Raw genomic sequence first — 20,984 nt, 5'->3', positions numbered from 1 at the left:
CTGTATCACTCTATGACCACATTATATCTCCACTATGCATGAGAGTTTGCATGAGGGCGTGAGTCTCACGCTCAAAGCGTGAGAGTTGGCAGCCCTGACTGTACTAAGACCACAGAGAAAATAAGAAGAAAAAAATAACTTGACTATTAGGCCCTGAAATGCTCATGATTCTCTAAAGTCTTCACAAGATTTACCAGGCACAGACCAGTGGGTGTGGACACAAGATTTACCAGGCACAGACCAGTGGGTGTGGACACATGATTTACCAGGCACAGATCAGAATCATGCAACTGCAACATCAGTGAACAAGCTCCATGTTGTTTGGGACAAAGCACTTGCTTCATGAGAAACTTAGAAAAAAATGCGCAGGAGTTGGCCATTCGACCCTTTGAGCCAGCACCACCATTCCATATGATCACAGCTGATCATCTAAAATCATTACCCCATTCCTGCTCCCCCCCCATATCCCTTCATTCATTTAGCCCTAAGAGCTAAAATTAACTCTCTCTTGAAAACATCCAGTGAATCGGCCTCCACTGCCTTCTGCGACAGGAAATTCCACAGATTTACAACTCTCTGGGCGAAAACGTTTTTCCTCATCTCAGTCCAAAATGGCCTACCCCTTATTCTTAAACCGTGACCCCTGGATCTGGATTTCCCCAACATCGGGAACATTTTTCCTGCATCTTTCCTGTCCAGTGCTTAAAGAATTTTATAGGTTTCTATCAGATCCCTTCTCATCCTTCAAAATTACAATGAATAGCTCAGGATCAAGCCCAGTCATCATATGTCAGTCCCGCCATCTTGACACATTAACCTGACGAACCTACGCTGCACTCCCTCAATACCAATAATGTCCTTCCTCAAATTAGGACATCAAAATTGCACACAATACTCCAGGTGCGGTCATTGCTCCAATAATCAAATCCTCTCGCAATGAAGGCCAACATGCCATTAGCTTTCTTCACTGCCTGCTGTACCTGCATGCTTACTTTCAGTGACTGATGTACAAGCACGCCCAGGTCTCGTTGCACCTCACCTTTTCCAAATCTGACACCATTCAGATAATAATCTGCCTTCCTGTTTTTGCCACCAAAGTGTATAACCTCATATTTTACTTCGGAGTCACGCGAGTGACTACGTGAAGAGCCCGCTCAGCACGCATGCGCGGCATTACGCCAGCAGTGCAACAGCTCCCGCTGCAATTTAAAAGACGGACCGTCAGGTAAGTTAAACTGAGGTCGGCTTTACTTGCGAAAGGAGAGCCTTCTGATTTCTGTTTCAGAATGAGCACAACTAAGAAGAGGCTCTCAAAGAAATCTGTTCCCCGTTCGACTCCAACGGAGGAGCGTTCCATCAGGGGGGGGGGGGCAGCAACTGATTAGGACCGGTTACCGGGCGCTCCTCCATCCCCGACACCGTGCCTAGCCCAGTCCCGCTAGCGCCTGAGCAGCGGGCTGGATGTAAAGCTACCCGGAAAAGCATCCGGCCGGTGGTTTCCGACTCGTCGGACGGGGACATCTCTCCACCCGCACGGGGGAGACAGCCGCCTGAGCCGCCTGGAGCGGCTCCTGGAGCAGGTGCTCCAGCGAGACGCGCCGCATGAGGGGCGCTCTCGCAGGGGGAGTTCAGGCACTCCCTCCACAGTGTCTTGTGCACTGCCCATTGCTTCCTCCTTACCCGAGGGTAGCTTTGGTGACCAGGACTGAGCTGGCTGAAAATGTCGGGAGTATGCAAGGGGTGTAGGAACAGGAAGAGCTGCTGGGTGTGGTGGACCGCTACATGGCAGCCCCACGTGCAGGAAGGCCGTTAGAGGCCAAACTAGCGGCCAGCATTAACCACCTCTCCAACAGGCCCCTACAGGAGCAGGTGGTCAATGAGGCCTTAGAAACGTATACAGCTCCAGAGAACTGTGAGTCCTCAAAGTGCCGGCTGTAAACAGCCAAAAGTGGGGGCACATTGGGGCAAATATTCGGAACCACGAGCTAAAACTGCAGCGGATCCTCAGGCTCCTGACGTCAGCCATCACATCGTTTGCTCGTTCTGTGGACAATACGGAGATGACCACTAATCAACAAGATACTCTCGCTCTGTTGTGCAACACGCAGTTCGAGATCAACAACCTTCGTAAAGAAATCATAAGACCTGCCATAAATCCTAAATTTGCGGGGTTGTGCAAAACCCCAGCCACTGAGCCAGACACACTGCTCGTTGGCAAAGACCTCACAAAGCAAATGAAGGATATGGAAGCGGCCTCAAAAACTTTCGGTCTCATGAAGGCAGGCCCCGGGACGAGCAAACCAAAAACAATAATTCCCAAGCGGCAGCACCCCTTCGCATCCACCAGTCGACGTCTACCATATGGGACTGGTGAAAGCTCGGGGTCCGCATTCTATCACCGGAAGTCTGTTTTAGACCAGGGCCCAGAGCGGACCCCATAGAAAATGCGCCACCCCCCAACATCACCGCCACGTCAGACAACGCGCAAGACTCATTGGACTGGGAGGAAACAGAAGAAATACCCATAACCATGGAGGTAGGTGGGTCTGGTTCCTACCAGCATATAGAGAGTAGGGGCTTAATACTAACAGGGGGGAGATTACACCTGTTTAAAGAAGCATGGGAGTCTATCACGAGTGATCAGTATATACTCAATGGCATTAGTGGATACAAAATACAATTCATACTAGAAAAATTGCCACCAGTTCAACATTCACCACAGAGGGCATTTTCCCTCTCAGTTAAAGAAAAACGAGAGGGACAAGCTGAACTGGTGAGACTAATTACAAAGGGTATCATTGAAAAAACAAAACATGAACCCTTGGAATTCGTATCAAATATATTCACTAAAACCAAAAAAGATGGTGGATGTCGCATCATCATTGACTTAACTTCACTAAATATGTTTGTTAAGTATATACATTTCAAAATGGAAACGTTTGTTACTGCCAAACAACTAATTTCCAAAGGATACTTCATGGCCAGCATTGATCTTAAAGATGCTTACTATTCAGTACCCATTCACAGGGATCATCGCAGATACCTGACATTCACCTGGATGGGGCAGCTATGGCAGTTTAAAGCGTTACCCAATGAGTTAACATCAGCCCCAAGATTATTCACCAAGATACTAAAACCAGCTCTGGCAATATTAAGAAGACAAAAACATATTGTCATGGCATATCTTGATGATATCTTAATAGTAGGCAAGACCATGGAATTGACTATGTCAGCTGTATCAGCTACCAAACAGTTGTTTGAAACCCTGGGATTTGCCTTACATCCAGATAAATCTAAGTTGAAGCCATTCACAACCATGGACTACTTGGGCTTCACAATTAATTCAGTCCACATGTCTGTAACATTGCCAAGAGACAAAACAGTTGAATTGGCACAATCATGCAACAATTTAATGGTCAACGAACGACCAACTATTCGACAAGTAGCAAGAGTAATTGGGAAAATGGTAGCAGCATTTCCGGCTACACAATTCGGACCTTTGCACTATCAAAACTTACAAAGAGCAAAGGTACAGGCACTAAAACGACATGCAGGTCATTATGATCGTGTCATGAAGTTACCCACTGAAGCAATATCAGAACTACAGTGGTGGGCAAAAAAACGTTTGGCATAGTTTCAGCCCTATTATCATCACTAACCCTACGTTAGTTATCCAAACAGATGCCAGTGCTCAAGGCTGGGGAGCAACTAACTCCACATCCAGCACAGGTGGTAGATGGACTAATCCAGTCATCATTACTACTTACACTGGGCATTAATTATCTAGAGATGTTGGGTGCCTTTTATGGTTTAAAAGCATATGCATCAAATATGCATCACTTGCATGTACGGTTACAAATAGATAATACTACGGTGGTGGCCTACATTAACCATATGGGCGGCATAAAATCGTTATCATGCGACAAGTTGGTCAACACAATCTGGCAATGGTGTGTTTAAAGACATATTTGGCTATCAGTAACTTACCTGCCAGGTAAGCTAAATACAGTGGCAGATACCAGGTCACGTAAATTTAATGACAACATCGAATGGATGTTAAACCCCAAAATATTTGCAAAAGTTATCAAGCAATATGGCACGCCAGATATCGATTTATTTGCATCAAGGCTAAATCACCAGGTACCTATGTATGTCGCTTGGGAACCAGACCCTGAGGCAGCAGCGGTAGATGCGTTCGCGCTCGATTGGGGAAATTTCTTCTTCTATGCATTTCCTCCCTTCTGCCTCATCAGTCGGGTATTCTACACAAAATACAAATGGACTCTGCTTCAGGTATTTTGGTAGTACCCGACTGGCCGACATGGTTCCCAATACTCCATGACATGATTGTTGAAACTCCGATGGTATTCCCCAGTGACCCAGAGTTATTAACACCCAGTGTCAGGCATGAGCCACCCGTGCCATGAAAAAATCAAACTCCTGGGTTGCAGATTCTGAACAGACCACTTCTGGGACTGGGATTATCAGAACAAACCATCGACACCATGTCAGAGGTACACAAAATTGCTGGAGGAACTCAGCGGGTGCAGCAGCATCTATGGAGCGAAGGAAATAGGCGACGTTTCGGGCCGAAACCCTTCTTCAGACATGTCAGCATCCCTCCGAACATCCACTAAAAAACAGTACTTGACCAGTATTAAAAAATGGGAAAAGTACTGCCTGGATACAGGGACCACCTACACAACTGCATCAATCACCAACGTACTGGAATTCCTGGCCAAACTTCACTACGAAGAAGGACTCAGCTACAGTGCCATCAACACAGCAAGAAGTGCCCTGTCTGCCTATTTAAAACTAGCACCAGGACAACAGGCCATGGGATCTCACCCGCTGGTGGTCAAATTAATGAAGGGTATTTACAACACTAACCCCCCTAGACCAAGGTACACCCATATATGGGATGTCAGTGTGGTCCTGACATACCTCAGGGGATGGCCACCAGCCAGATCCCTCGGCCTGGAACAATCAACACTCAAAACGCTCAAGTTCATGGCACTTGTATCCACACAGAGGGTCCAGTCACTACATCGATTGCGACTGGACAACATGATTACAGCTCCAGACCAGATCTCGTTTATGATCCAGGGACTGATCAAACAGAGCAGGCCAGGAACACCCAATCCAGTCGTGGAATTCCGGGCTTACCCGCCAGAACCACGGTTATGTGTCATGACCCACCTACTGTCCTATATAGACACAACTAATAATATTCGAGGGAGTGAAAAAGCCTTGTGGGTCAGTCATAAAAAACCTCATGGTCGGGTGACGAGCCAAACCATTTCGAGATGGCTCAAGCAGGTACTAAAAGCTGCCGGGATTGACACTAACATGTACAAATCTCACTCCACCAGGGCAGCATCCACACCAACGGCTGAAAGAATGAACGTGCCGATGGACCACATCCTGGCTACAGCAGGATGGGCAAGGGAAACCACGTTCAGAACTTTTTATAACAAGCCGTTGGCAAAACCTGTTTTATTTGCAGAAAAGATTTTACAGACTGCAAATATTTAATTTAAGTCCGGGGGAGCGATTTATTTTTGTTGTTATTGTTAATAAATACCGTTTTGTTTTCTACAAACAGATTCATTGGTTGATTACGATAACACACTTCCTCCCTCAAGGACTTCGGCAGTGAGTGAAGTAATAACTGTTACACGGTTTGAAATCACAGCTTTAAAATCTTCACGTAGTCACTCACGTGACTCCGAAGTAAAATAGTAAGATTAAACGAGAACTTACCAGTTTGACGTTTGATCTGTATTTTATGAGGAGTTACGATGAGGGATTACGTGCCCTCCGCTCCCACCCTCAATAATATGGGTCAAACTGATAAACTAATGTCTCCTTTTCTTTACTATGTTTACTTCAATAACTGTGTCTATCTGTGATTCCACACCGCTGCTTTGAAGTATGCTGCGCATGTGCGCTGAGCGGGCTCTTCACGTAATCCCTCATCGTAATTCCTCATAAAATACAGATCAAACTTCAAACTGGTAAGTTCTCATTTATTCTTACTATTTATCCACACTATACTGCATCTGCCATGCAAAGGCATTGTGACATTATCAGCTGGCATCAGCAGTTAGATTTGAAAAATTGGTGAACAATTTTAGTAAAAAACTCGGGAAATAATGAATCAAATTTACAGATGAGGGGATTTTTGAAATCATGAGGTAAATCTCTACTGGAATATGTAAAAATTTCACCGTTACCGTGTCGGGTTTTCGAGGAGATGTGAATAACACACACACACCCACAGAGTTTTATTTCATACTAGACCAAGTGGGACCGTTGGGTCCCGTCCCCACAACACGCGATTGCCGGGGGGGGGGGGGGGCTGCGGCGTCACACACACACAGTAACCACCCCCCACACACAGAGGGGGAAGGGGAGGGAGGTGGAGGGGGGAGAGGTGAGAGGGGGGAGGGAGTGAGAGGGGGGAGGGAGAGAGAGGGGGGGAAAGGGGGAGGGAGTGGGGTGGAGGGGAGGTGGAGAGGGGGAGGGGGAGAGAGGATGGGGGAAAGGGAGGGGGGTGGAGGGGAGGGTGGAGGGGTATTGGGGAGGGGGTGTAGAGAGGGGAGGAGGGGTAGAGGGGGGAGGGAGAGGAGGAGGTGGGGTGAGAGGAGGGGGGGAGAGAGGAGGGAGGGGGGTAGAGGGGGTGGATGGGGGGTATAGAGAGGGGGGCTAGAGTGGGGAGGGAGAGAGGAGGTGGGGAGAGAGGAGGTGTGTGATGTGAAACACATGAAATGACACACACCCACACAGTTTTATATAATATATGATATATGATTATTATATTATATAAGGGTGAGGTTACACAGTACTTAGGTCCATGATAAAATAGGCCAAAGTCAGCATGGTTTTGTGAAAGGAGAATCAGTGGATGTTGTTTACCTAGATTTTCAGTCTTTAATAAAATGCCACACGGGAGGCTGCTAAGGAAGATGGGAGCCATGGTATCAGAGGGCAGATATTAGCAGGTTGGCTAGATGGCAGAGGGCAAAGGGTGGCAATAAAGGGGGCTTTTTCTGCTTGGCTGCCAGTGACTAGCGGAGTTCTGCAGGGCTCGGTGCTGGGGCCGTTATTCTTCACGTTGTATATTAATGATTTGGACGAGGGGATTGAAGGCTATGTGACCAAGTTTGCAGATGATATGAAAATAGGTGGAGGGGCAGGTAGTGTAGAGAATGCAGGGACTGTACAGAAGAACTTGGACAGGTTGGGAGAGTGGGCAGAGAAGTGGCAGATAGAATATAGTGTAGCAAAGTGTGGAGCCATGCATTTTTGGTAGTTGGAATAAAGGCGTAGATTATTTTCTAAATGGAGAGAAACTCCAGAAATCGGAGGTGTAAAGGGACCTGGGAGTGCTGGTGCAGGATTCCCAAATAGTTAAGTTGCTGGTCGAATCAATAAAGGATTAGGTTACAGAAGGCAAACACAATGCTAGCATTTATTTCAAGAATGCTAGAATACAAAACGGGGATGTAATGCCGTGGCTCTATATGGCACTGATCAGGCTGCATTTGGAGTATTGTGAGCAATTTTGGGCACCATATCTGAGGAAGGGTGTGCTGGCTCTCGAGAGGGTCCAGAGGAGGTTTACAAGAATTCTCCCATGATTGAGTGTGTTAATATATGATGAGCATTTGACAGCACTGGGGGGATAGATCAGCCATGATTGAGGGGCAGAGTAGACAATGGGCTGAACAGCCCAATTCTTCTCCTATCATTTATGACCTTATGACTGGGAAAAGCTTCTCCAAAATAGCTCCATCATGGACCAACCACACCGATGCAACAGCCAAGGAGGCACAGCAAGGCCTCTACTTCCTGAGGAAATTGAAGGATTTGGTATGTCACATAAACATACAAAAGCATACTGTTGAGTTGCATCATGGCTTAGTTTGAGAAATACTCTGCCCAAGACTGCAGGAAATTGCCAAGAGTTGTAGATGTAGCCCAGCCCATCACAAATATCAAACTCCCCATCATCGACTCCATCCACATTTCATGGTGCTGCAGGGAAACAGCCAACATAACTAAAGACTTGTCCCACCCAGCCATTCCTTCATTTTCCTGTAAGCAGTACGCCAAAGGATGCAGAAGGTACACATGCTTGGAAGCGTGTGGCAATCGTTTCTTTGTCTCTGTGATCAGGCTTCTGAACGGTCCTTCCGGAAGCGAGGGTACTGCTCGATTCATAGCCATCCTCTTATGGACAGTGGATTTTGTCTATAGAACTGATGCGCTACATTCTGCACTCTGTATCTTCCCCTTTGCTCTATCTATTTGACTTGAGTTTGACGATTGTATCTTGTATAGTATATCTGTATTAGAAAATAGGTGCAGGAGGTGGCCATTTGGCCCTTCGAGCCAGTACCGCCATTCAATGTGATCATCCACAATCAGAAACCCGTGCCTGCTTTCTCCCCATATCCCTTGATCCCGCTAGCCACGAGATCTCTATATAACTGCAATTGATTGGATAGCATGCAAAACAGCTTTTCACTGTACCTCTGTACATGTGACATTAATAAGCCTGAACCTAAACCTCTTAAAACTGACCCCCTATCAATAAGGAGGACAAAGGCAACAATTTGTAGCTTTCTCTCCCAGTTAACACCACTCTGAGCACCATTCCTTGAACATCACTGAATCTGAATCTTAATCTTAGTTTACATTCCATAGACAAGCCACAGACAGACAAGAGCTCTACAAAATCACGAGGGCAATAGATAAGGTGAATGCCCAGTATTCGTCCCAAGATAGGGGAATGAAGAACTAGAAGACATAGGTTTAAGGTGTGAGGGGACCTGAAGGGCAACTTTTCCACACAGAGGATGGTGGGCATACGTAACCACTGCCAGAGGGGGTGGTTGAAGCAGGTACAATAACATGGAAAAGACATTTTGACAGGTACATTGAGAGGAATGGTTTACAGGGGTATGGTCCAAATGCAGGCAAATGGGATTAGGTTAGGTGGGCATGGTCAGCATGAATAAGTTTGGGCCAAAGGACCTGGCAAGAGCGTTCTATAACACTGTGACTCTCTAAAATTTGACCAACAGTCAGGCTATAATCAATGACTGTTTTTGTCTTACAATTCCAGCCTCTGCTAAGTGTTGAACTAACACCCACACCCAGAGCAAGACCTAGACTCATCTGAAGAGAATGGAGAAGACAACTTATTTGGAGAATGTAAGGTCAACCTGCAAAATGGCAGATCCTTGTTCCACCATGACCAAAGCTGAAGCGTGTCAGTCTGATGATCGCCACAAGGGTGATGTCACCGTGAAACCTTCCGCTCAGCATCAGAGCAGTAGCAACTCCCAGTCAGATGGTGGCAGCATTGCAGGCCTCCTCATTCATCCAACTAATGAGAAGATGAGCATCTATCAGGCCTACAGGAAGAAGTTACTGCCACCAGAAACAGCCCTCCTTCTGCTTGAGGCCCAAGCTGCCACTGGCTTCATCATTGACCCCGTGACAGAGCAGAACCTGCCCGTGGATGAGGCATTGCAGGCTGGAATCATTGGATCAGACGTGTACAATAAACTGTTGGCTGCAGAAAAGGCAGTGTCGGGTTACAGGGACCCATCCACGGGGAACACAATCTCCCTCTTCCAAGCCATGAAGAAGGAGCTGGTTGCGAGTTCTTATGGCATGCGCCTCTTGGAAGCTCAGCTGGCAACAGGTGGCATCATTGACCCAGTCTCTAGTCACCAGATTCCCTTGGAAGCTGCCTACCAGAAAGGAATATTCGATCCAGAGATGAACAAGGTTCTCTCAAACCCCACCGATGACACCAAGGGTTTTTTTGACCCCAACACTCAAGAGAACCTCAGCTACCTGGAGCTGAAGCAGCGATGCACAACTGAGTCCCACTCTGGCCTCTGCTTTCTGATCATCACAGATAAGGTGGTGAAAGGAGTCCAGATATCTACAGATGAACAAAGCAAGATGACCTTTAAAAAGGCTTTGGTTTCAGTGAATTCTGGCAGGCTCAGGGGACGAAGAGTGACATTATGGGAGGTCATCAATTCTGAATACTTCACTGCAGAACAAATCAGTGAATTCCTCACAGATTTCAAATTGGGTAAAACCACAGTTGAGAAAATCATCACCATGGTCTCCACACAAATTCAACAGATCGAGAAGGAGAAAAAGGTAGCCATGTTTCATGGCTTGAGGCGCAAAGTGTCTGCCCAGCAACTGCTAGACTCCAAGATCATTGATCAGAAACTCTACCACAAACTGGAACAAGGAATAACCAGTGTTAAAGAGGTTACTGAACTCAAGTCGGTAGATCAGTATCTAACTGGAACATGCAGCATTGCAGGGATCCTCGTGGAGTCGACCAACGAGAAGATGAGCATCTACCAGGCCATGAAGAAGCATCTGCTGATGCCTGGAACGGCCTTGATCCTCTTGGAAGCTCAGGCAGCGACCGGCTTTGTCATTGACCCGGTCAAGAACGTGAAACTGACGGTCGATGAGGCAGTTGAGAGCTGTCTCGTTGGCAAAGAACTCCACCAGAAGCTGCTGTCGGCAGAAAAGGCAGTCACTGGTTACAAAGACCCCTACACGGGCAACGTGATCTCCTTGTTCCAGGCACTGAAGAAGGATCTGATCGTTAAGGACCATGGCATCCGCCTGCTGGAGGCACAGATTGCCACGGGAGGCATAATTGACCCAGTGAACAGCCATCGCCTTCCCGTCGAAGTGGCGTATAGGAGAGGAATGTTTGATGATCAGATGAACAAGGTTCTCTCTGATGCTGGTGATGACACCAAAGGCTTCTTCGACCCCAATACGAAAGAGAACCTGACCTACCTGCAGCTGAAGCAGAGATGTGTGAATGAGCAAGACACTGGGCTCTGCCTGTTGTGTTTGAGAGACCTGCGTTATATAGACAAGCAAACAGAAGCTAATCTCAAACAGAACAGCTTCCTGGTTACTGTGGGCAAATTTCAAGGGAGAACCCTGACATTATGGGAATTCCTCAACTCTGACTACATGACAGATAGAATGAGAAAAAAGATTGTGCAGCAGTACACCTCACACTCGATATCCATCTCCCACATCATTACCACCTTCAGCAGGATCATTGACGAGGTACAAAGGAAATCTGATGCCCCATTTAGTGTTGATGGGTTTCGAAAGAAAGTCCCTGTTCAGGAACTTGTGATCTCCGAGGTTATCAGGAGTGATACGTACGAAGATCTCCAGGAAGGCAAGATTACACTGCAAGAGCTACTTCTGATGGATTCAGTGAAGAAGTACTTACAAGGTGATAGCAGTATAGCAGGGATCCTTGTGGAGTCGACCAATGAGAAGATGAGCATCTACCAGGCCATGAAGAAGCATCTGCTGATGCCTGGAACGGCCTTGGTCCTCTTGGAAGCTCAGGCAGCGACCGGCTTTGTCATTGACCCGGTTAAGAACGTGAAACTGACGGTCGATGAGGCAGTTGAGAGCTGTCTCATTGGCAAAGAGCTCCACAAGAAGCTGCTGTCTGCAGAAAGGGCAGTCACTGGTTACAAAGACCCCTACACGGGCAACGTGATCTCCTTGTTCCAGGCACTGAAGAAGGATCTGATCGTTAAGGACCATGGCATCCGCCTGCTGGAGGCACAGATTGCCACGGGAGGCATAATTGACCCAGTGCACAGCCATCGCCTTCCCGTCGAAGTGGCGTATAGGAGAGGAATGTTTGATGATCACATGAACAAGGTTCTCTCTGATGCTGGTGATGACACCAAAGGCTTCTTCGACCCCAATACGAAAGAGAACCTGACCTACCTGCAGCTGAAGCAGAGATGTGTGAGTGATAAAGACACTGGGCTGAGCTTGCTAAAGATTACAAATGGAGGAGTGAAGAATCGGCAAGGCTACAGCATTGGAGAAATAGAGAGTGCTTTTAAGCGGGAGACAATGAATGTTTCATATGGCAGGTTCAAGGGGAAGTCTGTCACAATTTGGGAACTCATCCACTCTGAGTACTTCTCTGAGGAGAAGAGGAAGGAGCTGGTGGAGATGTACAGGCAGAAGGAAATTGACATGAAGATCATCATCACAAGAATCACCACAGTCATTGAACAAACTGAGAGCCAGGAAAGTACTGTCAGTTCCTGCGTTGTTCTTCCCACTCAGGGCACTCAGGCTTACACTGCCGAAGAGACTGAAGCAGCCTTTCGAGAGAGAACGCTCTGCTTCTCAATCTGGTATCTCATTCATTCCAAACTTTTCACTGAAGAGGAGCGTAGAACGTTGATGGAGAAATACAGAAGGAAGGAGATTGACCTGGAGTCTGTGATCAGAACCATCACCAGTCTCATAGAGCAGACACAAACCCTGGTGGACACTTCCATTACATTCTCTGGCCTACGAGCAGAAATCTCTCTGCAGGAACTTGTGGAGTCAGAGATCATTGATCAGAAGACATTGCTGGAGCTGCAGGAGGGGAAGAAGACTGTGCAAGATGTGAGTGAGCAAGATTCAGTGAAGATCTACCTCAAGGGTTCAGACAGCATTGCAGGGATCCTTGTGGAGTCGACCAACGAGAAGATGAGCATCTACCAGGCCATGAAGAAGCATCTGCTGATGCCTGGAACGGCCTTGATCCTGTTGGAAGCTCAGGCAGCGACCGGCTTTGTCATTGACCCGGTCAAGAACGTGAAACTGACGGTCGATGAGGCGGTTGAAAGCTGTCTCGTTGGCAAAGAGCTCCACCAGAAGCTGCTGTCTGCAGAAAGGGCAGTCACTGGTTACAAAGATCCCTACACGGGCAACGTTATCTCCTTGTTCCAGGCACTGAAGAAGGATCTGATCGTCAAGGACCATGGCATCCGCCTGCTGGAGGCACAGATTGCCACGGGAGGCATCATTGACCCAGTGCACAGCCATCGCCTTCCCGTCGAAGTGGCGTATAGGAGAGGAATGTTTGATGATCACATGAACAAGGTTCTCTCTGATGCTGGTGATGACACCAAAGGCTTCTTCGACCCCAATACGAAAGAGAACCTGACCTACCTGCAGCTGAAGCAGAGATGTGTGAATGATAAAGACACTGGGCTGAGCTTGCTAAAGATTACAAATGGAGCAGTGAAGAATCGGCAAGGCTACAGCATTGGAGAAATAGAGAGTGCTTTTAAGCGGGAGACAATGAATGTTTCATATGGCAGGTTCAAGGGGAAGTCTGTCACAATTTGGGAACTCATCCACTCTGAGTACTTCTCTGAGGAGAAGAGGAAGGATCTGATGGAGATGTACAGGCGGAAGGAGATTGACATGACGATCATCATCACAAGAATCACCACAGTCATTAAACAAACTGAGAGCCAGGAAAGTACTGTCAGTTCCTGCGTTGTTCTTCCCACTCAGGGCACTCAGGCTTACACTGCCGAAGAGACTGAAGTAGCCTTTCGAGAGAGAACGCTCTGCTTCTCAATCTGGTATCTCATTCATTCCAAACTTTTCACTGAAGAGGAGCGTAGAACGTTGATGGAGAAATACAGAAGGAAGGAGATTGACCTGGGGTCTGTGATCAGAACCATCGCCAGTCTCATAGAGCAGACACAAACCCTGGTGGACACTTCCATTACATTCTCTGGCCTACGAGCAGAAATCTCTCTGCAGGAACTTGTGGAGTCAGAGATCATTGATCAGAAGACATTGCTGGAGCTGCAGGAGGGGAAGAAGACTGTGCAAGATGTGAGTGAGCAAGATTCAGTGAAGATCTACCTCAAGGGTTCAGACAGCATTGCAGGGATCCTTGTGGAGTCGACCAATGAGAAGATGAGCATCTACCAGGCCATGAAGAAGCATCTGCTGATGCCTGGAACGGCCTTGATCCTCTTGGAAGCTCAGGCAGCGACCGGCTTTGTCATTGACCCGGTCAAGAACGTGAAACTGACGGTCGATGAGGCAGTTGAGAGCTGTCTCATTGGCAAAGAGCTCCACCAGAAGCTGCTGTCTGCAGAAAGGGCAGTCACTGGTTACAAAGACCCCTACACGGGAAACGTGATCTCCTTGTTCCAAGCACTGAAGAAGGAGCTGATCGTCAAGGACCACGGCATCCGCCTGCTAGAGGCACAGATTGCCACGGGAGGCATCATTGACCCAGTGCACAGCCATCGCCTTCCCGTCGAAGTGGCGTATAGGAGAGGAATGTTTGATGACCACATGAACAAGGTTCTCGCTGATGCTGGTGATGACACCAAAGGCTTCTTCGACCCCAATACGAAAGAGAACCTGACCTACCTGCAGCTGAAGCAGAGATGTGTGAATGATAAAGACACTGGGCTGAGCTTGCTAAAGATTACAAATGGAGGAGTGAAGAATCGGCAAGGCTACAGCATTGGAGAAATAGAGAGTGCTTTTAAGCGGGAGACAATGAATGTTTCATATGGCAGGTTCAAGGGGAAGTCTGTCACAATTTGGGAACTCATCCACTCTGAGTACTTCTCTGAGGAGAAGAGGAAGGAGCTGGTGGAGATGTACAGGCAGAAGGAAATTGACATGACGATCATCATCACAAGAATCACCACAGTCATTAAACAAACTGAGAGCCAGGAAAGTACTGTCAGTTCCTGCGTTGTTCTTCCCACTCAGGGCACTCAGGCTTACACTGCCGAAGAGACTGAAGTAGCCTTTCGAGAGAGAACGCTCTGCTTCTCAATCTGGTATCTCATTCATTCCAAACTTTTCACTGAAGAGGAATGTAGAAAGTTGATGGAGAAATACAGAAGGAAGGAGATTGACCTGGAGTCTGTGATCAGAACCATCACCAGTCTCATAGAGCAGACACAAACCCTGGTGGACACTTCCATTACATTCTCTGGCCTACGAGCAGAAATCTCTCTGCAGGAACTTGTGGAGTCAGAGATCATTGATCAGAAGACATTGCTGGAGCTGCAGGAGGGGAAGAAGACTGTGCAAGATGTGAGTGAGCAAGATTCAGTGAAGATCTACCTCAAGGGTTCAGACAGCATTGCAGGGATCCTTGTGGAGTCGACCAACGAGAAGATGAGCATTTACCAGGCCATGAAGAAGCATCTGCTGATGCCTGGAACGGCCTTGATTCTTTTGGAAGCTCAGGCAGCGACCGGCTTTCTCATTGACCCGGTCAAGAACGTGAAACTGACGGTCGATGAGGCAGTTGAGAGCTGTCTCATTGGCAAAGAGCTCCACAAGAAGCTGCTGTCTGCAGAAAGGGCAGTCACTGGTTACAAAGACCCCTACACGGGCAACGTGATCTCCTTGTTCCAAGCACTGAAGAAGGAGCTGATCGTCAAGGACCACTGGCATCCGCCTGCTGGAGGCACAGATTGCCACGGGAGGCATCATTGACCCAGTGCACAGCCATCGCCTTCCCGTCGAAGTGGCGTATAGGAGAGGAATGTTTGATGACCACATGAACAAGGTTCTCGCTGATGCTGGTGATGACACCAAAGGCTTCTTCGACCCCAATACGAAAGAGAACCTGACCTACCTGCAGCTGAAGCAGAGATGTGTGAGTGATAAAGACACTGGGCTGAGCTTGCTAAAGATTACAAATGGAGGAGTGAAGAATCGGCAAGGCTACAGCATTGGAGAAATAGAGAGTGATTTTAAGCGGGAGACAATGAATGTTTCATATGGCAGGTTCAAGGGGAAGTCTGTCACAATTTGGGAACTCATCCACTCTGAGTACTTCTCTGAGGAGAAGAGGAAGGAGCTGGTGGAGATGTACAGGCGGAAGGAGATTGACATGACGATCATCATCACAAGAATCACCACAGTCATTGAACAAACTGGGAGCCAGGAAAGTACTGTCAGTTCCTGCGTTGTTCTTCCCACTCAGGGCACTCAGGCTTACACTGCCGAAGAGACTGAAGCAGCCTTTCGAGAGAGAACGCTCTGCTTCTCAATCTGGTATCTCATTCATTCCAAACTTTTCACGGAAGAGGAGCGTAGAACGTTGATGGAGAAATACAGAAGGAAGGAGATTGACCTGGAGTCTGTGATCAGAACCATCACCAGTCTCATAGAGCAGACACAAACCCTGGTGGACACTTCCATTACATTCTCTGGCCTACGAGCAGAAATCTCTCTGCAGGAACTTGTGGAGTCAGAGATCATTGATCAGAAGACATTGCTGGAGCTGCAGGAGGGGAAGAAGACCGTGCAAGATGTGAGTGAGCAAGATTCAGTGAAGATCTACCTCAAGGGTTCAGACAGCATTGCAGGGATCCTTGTGGAGTCGACCAACGAGAAGATGAGCATTTACCAGGCCATGAAGAAGCATCTGCTGATGCCTGGAACGGCCTTGATCTCTTTGGAAGCTCAGGCAGCGACCGGCTTTGTCATTGACCCGGTCAAGAACGTGAAACTGACGGTCGATGAGGCAGTTGAGAGCTGTCTCATTGGCAAAGAGCTCCACAAGAAGCTGCTGTCTGCAGAAAGGGCAGTCACTGGTTACAAAGACCCCTACACGGGCAACGTGATCTCCTTGTTCCAAGCACTGAAGAAGGAGCTGATCGTCAAGGACCACGGCATCCGCCTGCTAGAGGCACAGATTGCCACGGGAGGCATCATTGACCCAGTGCACAGCCATCGCCTTCCCGTCGAAGTGGCGTATAGGAGAGGAATGTTTGATGACCACATGAACAAGGTTCTCGCAGATGCTGGTGATGACACCAAAGGCTTCTTCGACCCCAATACGAAAGAGAACCTGACCTACCTGCAGCTGAAGCAGAGATGTGTGAGTGATAAAGACACTGGGCTGAGCTTGCTAAAGATTACAAATGGAGGAGTGAAGAATCGGCAAGGCTACAGCATTGGAGAAATAGAGAGTGCTTTTAAGCGGGAGACAATGAATGTTTCATATGGCAGGTTCAAGGGGAAGTCTGTCACAATTTGGGAACTCATCCACTCTGAGTACTTCTCTGAGGAGAAGAGGAAGGAGCTGGTGGAGATGTACAGGCGGAAGGAGATTGACATGACGATCATCATCACAAGAATCACCACAGTCATTAAACAAACTGAGAGCCAGGAAAGTACTGTCAGTTCCTGCGTTGTTCTTCCCACTCAGGGCACTCAGGCTTACACTGCCGAAGAGACTGAAGTAGCCTTTCGAGAGAGAACGCTCTGCTTCTCAATCTGGTATCTCATTCATTCCAAACTTTTCACTGAAGAGGAGCGTAGAACGTTGATGGAGAAATACAGAAGGAAGGAGATTGACCTGGAGTCTGTGATCAGAACCATCACCAGTCTCATAGAGCAGACACAAATCCTGGTGGACACTTCCATTACATTCTCTGGCCTACGAGCAGAAATCTCTCTGCAGGAACTTGTGGAGTCAGAGATCATTGATCAGAAGACATTGCTGGAGCTGCAGGAGGGGAAGAAGACTGTGCAAGATGTGAGTGAGCAAGATTCAGTGAAGATCTACCTCAAGGGTTCAGACAGCATTGCAGGGATCCTTGTGGAGTCGACCAACGAGAAGATGAGCATTTACCAGGCCATGAAGAAGCATCTGCTGATGCCTGGAACGGCCTTGATCCTCTTGGAAGCTCAGGCAGCGACCGGCTTTCTCATTGACCCGGTCAAGAACGTGAAACTGACGGTCGATGAGGCAGTTGAGAGCTGTCTCATTGGCAAAGAGCTCCACAAGAAGCTGCTGTCTGCAGAAAGGGCAGTCACTGGTTACAAAGACCCCTACACGGGCAACGTGATCTCCTTGTTCCAAGCACTGAAGAAGGAGCTGATCGTCAAGGACCATGGCATCCGCCTGCTGGAGGCACAGATTGCCACGGGAGGCATCATTGACCCAGTGCACAGCCATCGCCTTCCCGTCGAAGTGGCGTATAGGAGAGGAATGTTTGATGACCACATGAACAAGGTTCTCGCTGATGCTGGTGATGACACCAAAGGCTTCTTCGACCCCAATACGAAAGAGAACCTGACCTACCTGCAGCTGAAGCAGAGATGTGTGAGTGATAAAGACACTGGGCTGAGCTTGCTAAAGATTACAAATGGAGGAGTGAAGAATCGGCAAGGCTACAGCATTGGAGAAATAGAGAGTGATTTTAAGCGGGAGACAATGAATGTTTCATATGGCAGGTTCAAGGGGAAGTCTGTCACAATTTGGGAACTCATCCACTCTGAGTACTTCTCTGAGGAGAAGAGGAAGGAGCTGGTGGAGATGTACAGGCGGAAGGAGATTGACATGACGATCATCATCACAAGAATCACCACAGTCATTGAACAAACTGGGAGCCAGGAAAGTACTGTCAGTTCCTGCGTTGTTCTTCCCACTCAGGGCACTCAGGCTTACACTGCCGAAGAGACTGAAGCAGCCTTTCGAGAGAGAACGCTCTGCTTCTCAATCTGGTATCTCATTCATTCCAAACTTTTCACGGAAGAGGAGCGTAGAACGTTGATGGAGAAATACAGAAGGAAGGAGATTGACCTGGAGTCTGTGATCAGAACCATCACCAGTCTCATAGAGCAGACACAAACCCTGGTGGACACTTCCATTACATTCTCTGGCCTACGAGCAGAAATCTCTCTGCAGGAACTTGTGGAGTCAGAGATCATTGATCAGAAGACATTGCTGGAGCTGCAGGAGGGGAAGAAGACCGTGCAAGATGTGAGTGAGCAAGATTCAGTGAAGATCTACCTCAAGGGTTCAGACAGCATTGCAGGGATCCTTGTGGAGTCGACCAACGAGAAGATGAGCATTTACCAGGCCATGAAGAAGCATCTGCTGATGCCTGGAACGGCCTTGATTCTTTTGGAAGCTCAGGCAGCGACCGGCTTTGTCATTGACCCGGTCAAGAACGTGAAACTGACGGTCGATGAGGCAGTTGAGAGCTGTCTCATTGGCAAAGAGCTCCACAAGAAGCTGCTGTCTGCAGAAAGGGCAGTCACTGGTTACAAAGACCCCTACACGGGCAACGTGATCTCCTTGTTCCAAGCACTGAAGAAGGAGCTGATCGTCAAGGACCACGGCATCCGCCTGCTAGAGGCACAGATTGCCACGGGAGGCATCATTGACCCAGTGCACAGCCATCGCCTTCCCGTCGAAGTGGCGTATAGGAGAGGAATGTTTGATGACCACATGAATAAGGTTCTCTCTGATGCTGGTGATGACACCAAAGGCTTCTTCGACCCCAATACGAAAGAGAACCTGACCTACCTGCAGCTGAAGCAGAGATGTGTTAAGGATCCTCTGACTGACCTGTATTTTCTGTTACTGAGAAGATAAATGAATCTAATAAATTTTGTTTGTTGATTTTCATCCTGAGTTATTTTTTTCATCATTTAATACTCCTTGATGGAATCACATTGCTTCCTTATGCCCTTGTCCCACTTAGGAAACCTGAACGGAAACCTCTGGAAACTTTGCACCCCACCCAAGGTTTCCGTGCGGTTTCCGTGCGGTTCCCGGAAGTTTTTGTCAGTCTCCCTAATGGTCGAAAGTGGTTTCCGCTTCTATGTTCCGACGATTATTTCAAAAAATTCAAAACCGGCCGTGACTAAAAATAGGTTGTCGTTTTAAAAATTGGCAATTTTCTAGTCGAAGCTGGTTGCGATGCTAGTTGCAGGTGGGTGCCGGAGGTTGCAGGTAGCGGAAGGTAAGACCTTCCTTGCTGGAGGTTGCAGGTAGTGGAAGGTAAGACCTTCCACTACCTGCAACCTCCGGCAACCACCTTCAACTAGCATTGCAACCGGCTTCGACTAAAAAATTACCGATTTTTAAAACGGCAACCTATTTTTAGTCGCGGCCGGTTTTGAATTTTTTGAAATGATCGCCGGAACATAGAAGAAGCGGAAACCACTTTTCGACCATTAGGGAGACTGACAAAAACATCCGGGAACCGCACGGAAACCTTGGGTGGGGCGCAAAGTCTCCAGAGGTTTGTTTCCGTTCAGGTTTCCTAAATGGGACAGGGGCATTATTTTATCTTTGTTTCCCTCCCGCCTTGAAGCAACAGTACTGTTAACTGTTACAGGTGAATGGAATGGTTGACACTCTTTCCCCCTTGCCGACGCCAACCCTGTGATTTAATCACTCCTTTATTTTTCCATGTAAACGACTCGGGAACTTAAGCCAGGCTCTTCCAGTCCACATCCCATTTGAGAATTCCTGATATAATTCAGGCCGTCCACGCCCTTCAGGTCAGACTTCATCTATAGGAAGGAAACCAGAGCTAACATTTTAGGTGAAAAGCCAAATTGGTTTGTGGGACGACTGGAATGGAGGTGACAGCTGCAACAGGCTTTTGTGGCCAGCTGTAGCTGGGTCTGTATAATGGTGCCAACATGGCATCTGTTGCATATGGACTGTGCAAGCTGTTCTCTGCATATTGGACTAACTGGAGTGATTATGCCTATGTACAGGGATGGTATTGCTGAGCTGAGTACAGAAAATATGTTTCACTGTACCTGGTACATGTGACAATAAAGAAACCATTGACCAAATGTCAGAAATGGGATGGGGACAAAGGGAGCTTATTAAGCTGCCTGGTGGGTAAGGGAGAGTGATGTTGCTGAATCATATAATTGCTATGTTCTAGATATTAGAACTGAGTAGCAGTTGGCCATCTGCCCCTCAATCCTGCTGCACCAGTTATTAAGATCTCTGCTGACCTGCAACTCAGCACAATTTTTCAGTACTGTCTTCATATTCCATAAATGCTCAGAAATCTGTCAAAGGAAGAGGTGGTGATAGAGGGTACAACATTTAATAGATACTTGGACAGGTACTTGGATAGGAAAGGTTTGGCGGGCTAGCTAGTTCTCCCTGGATCCCATGCAATCCAACCGTCCAAAGAAGCCTACAATGGAGAACATTATCAAAAGTCTTACTTAAGTCCATGTGGACATCAATGGCCTTTCCCTCCGCAACCTTCTTGGCTACTTCTCCACTTAGCTTTTGGAAGTTGATCACAATCTCCTTTGTCTTGCTGACG

The 20,984-nt window shown here is 47.7% G+C and overlaps 1 protein-coding gene across 1 annotated transcript in view; it reads left to right on the top strand.

Moving 5' to 3' along the window:
- The window catches only part of eppk1 (epiplakin 1), a 49,511-nt gene extending 30,202 nt beyond the window's left edge, over nt 1–19,309 (top strand). The window contains 2 exon segments of the mRNA XM_033040637.1: nt 9,134–15,327; nt 15,329–19,309. Of these exon segments, the coding sequence (XP_032896528.1) occupies nt 9,196–15,327; nt 15,329–19,276 (10,080 nt within the window). The 5' untranslated portion in view covers nt 9,134–9,195 and the 3' untranslated portion in view covers nt 19,277–19,309.
- The last annotated feature ends 1,675 nt before the right edge of the window (nt 19,310–20,984 follow it).

The sequence above is a fragment of the Amblyraja radiata genome, chromosome 2 (genome assembly GCF_010909765.2).
Source record: "Amblyraja radiata isolate CabotCenter1 chromosome 2, sAmbRad1.1.pri, whole genome shotgun sequence".
Taxonomy (NCBI): domain Eukaryota; kingdom Metazoa; phylum Chordata; class Chondrichthyes; order Rajiformes; family Rajidae; genus Amblyraja; species Amblyraja radiata.
Note: the sequence above shows the minus strand (reverse complement) of the source record. Positions and strands in the feature narration are given on the sequence as shown.